Here is an 8,669-nt window from a genome sequence, read left to right as displayed (position 1 = left end):
AATGGTGTGTTGTCATTCTTCTTGAACTACAAGATTGAAAACCTTCACAACCAGGGGTAATGGGTCAAGCATCAAAATCTGCCACGCATCCGACATAAGATTCGTTTAAGCCCATCATAAATTGCATCACATATTCTTGTTGTTGATAATCCATCCATGCTTTCATGCCGCCACATTGACAAATGGGAACGAGTTGAAAAATTCTTGAGTTTATCCCAAAGTATTTTCAAACAAGTATAAAAAGTATTGATATCAAGGGAACCTTGAAACAAACCATGCAGTTGTTGCTTGATCTGAAAAATACGTGGGGTGTTGCTTTGATGAAATCGATTGTGTAGATCTGCCCAAACGGCTTGAGCACTGTCAAGGTAAAGTAGACTACAACAATCTCATTGGAAACGAAATTAAGAAGCCAAGAAGTGACAATATTGTTACATCTTGGCCAAACCCCAACAAAAGGATCATCTAAAGGCGGTTGCGAAATCGATCCATCGACAAAACCGAGTTTATGCTTGGCATTGAGAGCCTTGAGCATGACTCAACTCCAAGTGTTATAGTTGGGATCGGTGAGGAGATGAGAAACAAGAATCAATCCAAGATGGTCACCACTATGTAAGAAAAATGGGTTGCCAGTGTTATCCATGGAAGAAGCAAAATCATGTTGAGCCATGGTACTAGTGGAAGGTGGAGGTGTGAGTGCTTGGAATCGGTTCGTGTTGTTACCATGGGCCATTTTAGCAAGAAGATGGAAGAGCAACACAAGGAAGATGCTTTGATACCATATTACAAGGAAAGAATGGAAGGAGAAAAACACATTCTCATTTCATTGTGTTGAAAAACTATATATATATATATATATATAACAAAGTGCTCTACCTTACATTTCCAAACAAGGTTGTACAACTCAACACTTATTCTAACAAGCTATATCTAGAATATTCTATATTAATATAGTTGTTATAATAGGAAAAAAAAAAATGCTAGTTTGCTAAAACAAAACAATACCTAACTCGCCCCAACCTTGTCCGAGTTTAAAAAAAAATAATAAAAAAAATCTCAAATTCTCTCATAACTCATTTATTTAAATTTCAAACTTATCTCATTAGGAGTGGAACGGGTGTCCTAAAAACCTGTCTCATTGTCATCTCTAAATATCAATTGGCTTTAAATACGTTCAATTATTCTATCCATATGTAATATTTTCTAATTAACATTAAAATATTATATAATTATGATTAAAATTAAATATTGTATAATTATGATTAAGATAATCTATAATTAAATTTATCAAAATTTCAAAATCATTATTAGCCCATTTGGCAATGTGATTTAAAAACAACTTTTTATTTTAAAAAATTTCTAATATTTTTTTATCATTGTTCTCTAAAATATTTTTAAAAACAAAGTGAAATGAGGAACAATTTTGAAGTAAAAGTTTTCACCAATTTTTAGAAATAAAAGAAAACAAATTTTAAAACAAATTGAAATAAAAAACAATTTTTTTAAAACAAATAAAAATTGCTTTCACCAATTTTTATAAATAAAAGGAAAATATAAAATGGTTGTGTTTTCTAAAATTTGTTTTTAAGAACTATTTTTAAGTTAAAAAGAATAAAATACAATTCTTAAAAACAAAACATCAAATAATTATATTATTGTAATATGAAATTCGTATTATTTTCAGCCTCCTTATAATGTCCTTTGACATATGTACAAAATATTTCTTAAATTACTCCCATCTATACTCTAAAATATTTTCATTCATTTTCTATCGGATGGTTCAAATTATTATTTTTATTAATTTAATAATTGTAGTTGTATAAAAGAATTTCATTTCAATAATAATTTTTTATTCCTAGTTTTATTCTAAAAAATAATTCAAGCACATAAATGAATAAAAAAAAATTAAAGTTAATATTCTATTTTTATTCTATACTCCAACATTCCAAACATAGCCAAGTAGATGCAATCATCTTTGTAATCCCGGCTACCCGAACCTTGTGACAAAAGCTCACTTCAACCGGAAGCCCCAAAGCGCATTGACATGCAAGATGCAACCACCCCACATCCCGGGATATCAACTTTGGCAGACAACAAAGAAATAGCTCATGCAAAAAATTTGTTAACAAAGGATCACTCATAAGACAGATTAAAAACCTAATGCACTTTTGACCATTTTAGATACAAAACTGCTAGAACCCCATTTATCCTAGTAAGAAAAGCAAATGAAAATTTTTTAATTTACTTTTTGAATCAGATTCAACCCAACTCAACCTACACATTCAGAGCCTCCCTACTTCTTCACCTCTTCATATTCTGCCTCGGGAGCCTGATCACCACCCTGAGAACCTCCTCCAGGGGTCGAACCACCACCAGAACCTCCTGCCATGTGCTGTCCAATCTTTGATACGGCCTTGTTTGCAGCATCAAGCTTTGCCTTGATTTCTTCAATGTTATCACCTGACATTGCCTTCCTCAAATCAGCAACTGCTGACTCGATCTCAGTTGCAACCTCACTTGGGATCTTGTCCCTGTATTCACCCAAGCTTTTTTCTACACTGTAGATGGTGGTGTCTGCACTGTTTCTGATATCTATCAGAGCTTTTCTCTCCTGATCTTTCTGGGCATGCAACTCGGCTTCCTTAACCATCTTCTCAATCTCATCTTCTGAAAGGCCACCAGATGAGCGGATTGTGATTTGTTGTTCCTTCCCTGTGGCCTTGTCTTTGGCGGACACAGTGACAATTCCATTAGCGTCAATATCAAATGTGACTTCAATCTGAGGCAGGCCTCTGGGAGCTGGTGGGATGCCCATAAGCTCAAACTCACCAAGGAGCTTGTTATCAGATGCCATCTCTCGCTCACCTTGCAGTACCTTGATACCAACCTGAGTTTGATTGTCAGCTGCTGTTGAGAACACCTGAGATTACACAAAAGCAACAATTAGAATTTGGAATCCGATATAAAAAATCTACACCAAACAACTAGGCATATAAAATTCCAATTTAGATTAGATTATTTTGGTTGAAGGCCAACCAGAGTCCATACCAAAGGCCAAAAGCTTCTCCAGAGCCCAGACAACCAGACTTCTTGACCAAGATGCCCAGCAGTCTTCAGCTAGGTTTGGTTGGTCATATACCCAGGTTGCACTTAGATAATGTTTTTTCCTTTCAATTCATTTAGTGCACCCTTCGTTACTTGGTAAACCTCTTAGACTAAGACTTGATGATACAAATTTCAACATATATTTGAATTTTACAAAATTAGACATTGGAAATCAAATAAGTGCCCTACAGCAATTATTGGCCCTTCTTCATTAAAGTAATGTTTTAGAACAATCAAATATGGTTTCACAAACTGACCTGACTCTTCTTAGTGGGAATTGTTGTGTTCCTGTTGATCAGCCTGGTGAAGATGCCACCCAGTGTCTCTATACCAAGGGATAGGGGAGTGACATCCAAGAGAAGCAACTCTTTCACATCTCCACGAAGAATGCCTCCCTGAATAGCAGCACCCATGGCAACAGCCTCATCAGGATTTACTCCTTTGCTGGGGCTCTTTCCAAAGATCTCAGACACCACTTCTTGTACTTTAGGAACCCGAGTCATCCCACCTACAAGAAGAACTTCATCCACCTCCTTGGTGGATATTCCTGCGTCCTTCAGACAGCTCTTACATGGGCCCCTGGTCCTCTCAATCAAGTGGTTCACCAAACTCTCAAATTTTGATCTGGTGAGAGTTATGTTCAAATGTTTTGCACCTGATGCATCAGCTGTGATAAATGGCAGGTTGATTTCAGTCTGAGACGTTGATGAGAGTTCTATCTTGGCTTTCTCAGCTGCTTCCCGGAGTCTCTGCAGGGCAAGCCTATCCTTTGAAAGATCAATTCCCTCAGTTCTCTTGAACTCACTCACCAAAAACTCCAAAAGAGTATTGTCAAAATCCTCTCCTCCCAAGAACGTATCACCATTTGTTGCTTTCACCTAAACAATTATTAATTGATTGTCAGGTAAATAGAATAATTGAAGGAACAAAAAGAACAAAATTGTTTTATATCATAGACAAAATGCATACCTCAAAAACACCATTAGAGATCTCCAGAATAGAAACATCAAATGTTCCACCCCCAAGATCAAAAACTGCTATAAGACCCTCCTTATTGTTTAAACCATAGGAGAGTGCTGCAGCAGTGGGCTCATTAATGATTCTCTGCACATCAAGTCCAGAAATACGTCCTGCATCCTTTGTTGCTTGTCTCTGAGCATCATTGAAATAAGCTGGCACAGTGATCACTGCTTTTGAGACTGTCTTCCCAAGATAAGACTCTGCAGTTTCTTTCATCTTCGTAAGAATAAAGGCCCCAATTTGGCTTGGAGAATATTGCTGTCCATTAGCTTCAACCCATGCATCTCCATTGGGAGCCCTAACTATCTTATATGGAACCATCTTCATTTCTTTTTGTGTCTGGGGATCATCAAAGCGTCTGCCGATAAGACGCTTGGTCCCAAAAACAGTATTTGTCGGGTTTGTCACAGCCTGACGTTTTGCTGGAGTACCTACAAGTAGCTCTCCCTTCTGATTGAAGGCAACCACTGATGGTGTAGTCCGAGATCCTTCAGAATTCTCAATAACTTTGGGATTCTGCAGAAAATGTCTGTCAGAGCTCAATTATAACGTGATAGAGTTCTCTATTAATTAAATTTTGATTGTTCACAAGACCAACAGAGTGTCACCTTTCCCTCCATAACTGCAACACACGAGTTGGTGGTACCCAAGTCAATTCCAATGACATCATTACCAGCAGGCTTCGAGCTGTATATAAGAGGCCCAGAGTTGGAAACAAGAAAAGGATGCTAAAGAAATGCATTGATGAGAAAAGAAATTATTATACCTGAACGCCCTAGCCAAACTTGCCCAACCTGTTGGAGATGTATTCCATGATGACTTTGTATTTCCAGTCAACTGCTTGGTCAAAATATTAAAAAAGGCAAGTTTAAATTATAAATCCTTGAAATTGGTCTTAATATGGCCAAACTAAGGCTCTGCTACCAAGACAAACCTCAATTATTGGTAAAATAGCAATTAAAATAAACAGGGACAAGTTATACACAAGCATAACAGTGAACTCAATCCAGAGAGTAATATGCACAAAATGTGAATCAAAATTCATTAGTCACCATAAACTACTTAAATTCACACAAAAAAGAAAAGAAAAGAAAAGAAAAAAAGAGAAACAACAATTGAGTCAATACCCACAAGAAGTTCAACACGAACTGAAAGACAATAAACAACCAAATGTGCTATTAAAAGTATGCCTAGGTGCAAAAAGGCCCACTGCTTCCTCACAGCAGATCAGGCAGAGATTTGATGAAGGCACTACAAAAAACCCAAGCCCCTATATTGAAAGACACAAATTACATATATTTTTTTTCCTTACATTCTTATTTATTGTATTCTTATTATCACAGTTATTTTACTTTTTCCTCGGACAAATTCATCCTTAGACAGTTCATACCTATGGTAACATGTGACAGAACTTCAAAAAATTTTACTCTTAAACCTCCTCTACAAGAAGTTATCCTGTAAAACCAAGTTAACACATCCCCCAGGCACATAAAAGTAAGCATAAAAATTCATCCAAGATCAATAGAACATCTCTACCCCTAAAAGGAAAAAAGGGATATGGGCAAAAACCTTTGATAACAAGGTATATTTCAATTTTTGGATACTAGAACTCCTTTTATAAGAGATTTGTTCTAAATATTTGACCAAAACACTTTTACTTTAAGCTCCCATGGAACCAGGTTCTCCAATTTGATTCCTGACATTAAAGAATCAATTGATAAACTCCCCAGACTTAAAGAAATTTATCATGCATCAAAGCCTGCCCAACAACCAGGCATATATCTAAAATGAATGACATCTTTCAATTGAGTCCAGAAAGCGAAATTTAGAAAACTAAAAGACACAACTCATTTGACCCACACTTTTAATAGCAACTTGCAAAAGAATCTCTAATATATTTTGAAAAGCAATCAAAAACTAGAATGTGAAGGAACTCAACATAAAAGAGAAAACTACAGTGCCACAAGTACATGAAATCTCCTGACCCACAACATCAAATTTTAAAGCAAAAAAATGACCCAAATAGTATGAAGTGCACATGGATATCAGCATCAACCCAAAAGCCAAATAGAACCAAAAAGCCCAAAAAAAAGGCGGTAACTTAGCATATGATCAGAAGCTAAAGCAGAAGGAAAATTCAAACCATGAGAGCACCAAAGCAAAAAAAAATTGAATGAAAAAAAGCTAAATGGCAGGAATTTGTGTAGCAAGAGTAGATACAGTAGCAGGCCTGGAAACAGAGGTGATGATTGCTAAAGCTTATTTTGTTAGTGAGATTGAGCACTGCTCATATTAAATTCATGCACAACATGCAAATCAACTGCCAAGTAATTATTCAGAGTAGAGATATCAATACTGAGTTAGAAATGAATCAGAACACGGTGCCAATTACAAGCAAATATTCACGAAAAAACGTGAAAGTTCAAATTTTACAATTCAAAATGATACAACAAGAGCACACCAAAATAAATATTAGACAGCCATATCATCTGACTTCATAAGAACAGAACCCTAGAGCTCCGTTAGGAGACTCAGGAACAGGACAATAAAAAGAGAAACTGAAGAAGCCTCATATCACTCTTGAGAGTTCGTTTTCTACTTATTTTACTCAATTTTCCAGGGAACCAAACAAAACCCAGAAAGGATTAGATGACAAGTATCCAAAAACCCCTAATAAAATGAAAAAAAAAAAAAAGCACAGAAAAAAGAAAAGGAATAATAACAAAAAAAAACCTTAATCATCTAATATGGATCAGAAACGATACGTACAGCTCTGTAAGCAGAGAGAGAAGGGGAAGAGAGTTCACGGCGACGTAGAGATCGGAGCAAAACGGAGGCAGCCATCTAATTTGAATAGAAATCGAACAAAGAGAAAGAGGAAGAATAGACCGATAGAGGTTGCTTCTTTGTTTTCTAGGGTTTAGGGTTTTTGGAGAGAGAACGAAAATGTGGAGAGTTTTCTAGTTACGGAGGTGCATCCGAACTCCGAAGGTTCTAGATGGAGCCAGGTGCTTCATCGGTTTTGGATCTTACGAGTTTAAAACGACGTCGTGTACAAGTCAAAACGGTACCGTTTCTTGTGTTGTTTTGTTATTTTGAGCCTTAATTTGTGACGTGGCTCCTCCTCTGGTGGAGCAAGTTCCTCCACATGTTTTCTGGAAGATAGTTTCCACAAACAAAATTACTTTTTCCAGAAAGTGGGTTTTCAGCTTCTGATATAGAAATATTATTTATTACTTTTACAAAATAAAATTTGGAAATTTGTAAATAAATTATCCAAAATCATCACATTATTGTTTCTGTTTTTTAGATAATGCCATGCAACCGTTGTTTTTCGGTTCAAAAGCAAGGTTTAAAATACCCGGATATATTAAAAATATATCCTTGATATATTTAATATAATATAAATACAGGAAGATATATTGATTAACTGATATTTTTGAATTTTTACTTAGAATATGCTTAGGAAAAAACCGTGTTAGCTTTAACTCAACATCTATAAAACTTCAAAATCAACTTATTGCCTTAGAAATCCAAAAATTTCAAAATCTCAAAATTCAAGAAGATAAAAAATGATTGATAAAAGATTTGAAAACCAGTATAGTGTCAATCAGTCAAACTGGTTTAGTCAACTTGAAATGCTTAATTTAACTAGGAAATCGATTTTTCTTTCTAAACAATATGAAAACCTTGTTGAAAATTTAAGTGGGATTGATAACTACTCTTTAGATGAAACTTTCTTTCTGGAAACCCAATATAACAAAATATTTAAAAATCAAGAACTTCTATACAAACATTTTAAAACAAAAAACGTTAGAATAAAAACAAGGTATATAGCATACCACAACCCTAATTTCTTCTTTGTTATAAATTCAGCTTATGTGAATATATTTATTGTAAATAAAGAAATTTTTTATCTTGTACCTTAGTTTATGAATCAGGGAATTTTTAAAAATATTTTCATGACCATGCATCTCAAATCCTTGAAAATTTTTCAAAAAAAAATTAAAAGATGTTTTAACTTATCTTTTTAAAACTGAAAAATAGATCAATATTTCTTTTGAAACCATTCCACACTTATTTCAAACTAATTGATCAATAATATCAATCTATCATCATGTTTATATAAAATATAATAAAAAAAACCACTTATTCCTCAACAAGAACTAGAATGAGAAATTACCCATTACGAATGAATTTTCGGAATTTTTTACTTGATTTAAAGATTTTCAAATCTATGACCTTAGATCAACTCAAAATAAATTATTTCATCTCATTGAAGAAACAAAAACCATGTCCATTTGGAGAATTAAACCTTTAGAACACATTGTTGTTCCAAAACCTTTTATTACTCCTGAAGAAGAATATTTTATAACCAAGCTCAATATAAAACCACTAGAATCATCTTCTTACCTCAATGATGACATATCATTCTAGGAAAATCTTGATGAAGAAAGTCATTATAATATGTAAAATGTGATAAAACGGTGACATCAATATTTAAAAGAGTGATGAAGTACAAAGAATATAAAATGAAGAAACAA

At 34.5% G+C, this 8,669-nt stretch overlaps 1 protein-coding gene across 1 annotated transcript; it reads right to left on the bottom strand.

The window, feature by feature from the left end:
• Positions 1-1,905: 1,905 nt before the first annotated feature.
• LOC117911242 (heat shock 70 kDa protein, mitochondrial) lies at positions 1,906-7,116 on the bottom strand. The gene is made up of 6 exons (XM_034825539.1): positions 6,895-7,116; positions 4,892-4,962; positions 4,734-4,812; positions 4,075-4,641; positions 3,363-3,983; positions 1,906-2,920 (listed from the first exon to the last, which is right to left on the bottom strand). Exons 1-6 carry the CDS (start codon positions 6,967-6,969, stop codon positions 2,294-2,296), a joined length of 2,040 nt encoding a protein of 679 aa, XP_034681430.1. The 5' UTR covers positions 6,970-7,116; the 3' UTR covers positions 1,906-2,293.
• Positions 7,117-8,669: the final 1,553 nt, after the last annotated feature.

Source organism: Vitis riparia, chromosome 3 (genome assembly GCF_004353265.1).
Source record: "Vitis riparia cultivar Riparia Gloire de Montpellier isolate 1030 chromosome 3, EGFV_Vit.rip_1.0, whole genome shotgun sequence".
In the NCBI taxonomy this organism is placed as follows: domain Eukaryota; kingdom Viridiplantae; phylum Streptophyta; class Magnoliopsida; order Vitales; family Vitaceae; genus Vitis; species Vitis riparia.
This window is presented reverse-complemented; position numbering and strand designations above follow the sequence as displayed.

Bases quoted from the DNA above. Each gene is read 5' to 3' on its own strand.
- LOC117911242 (XM_034825539.1), bottom strand. From the start codon at position 6,969: ATGGCTGCCTCCGTTTTGCTCCGATCTCTACGTCGCCGTGAACTCTCT. The intron at 4,642-4,733 runs GTGACACTCTGT...CATTTTCTGCAG, and splicing joins TTGCAGTTATGGAGGGAAAG to AATCCCAAAGTTATTGAGAA. The intron at 3,984-4,074 runs GTATGCATTTTG...ATAATTGTTTAG, and splicing joins TCTCTAATGGTGTTTTTGAG to GTGAAAGCAACAAATGGTGA.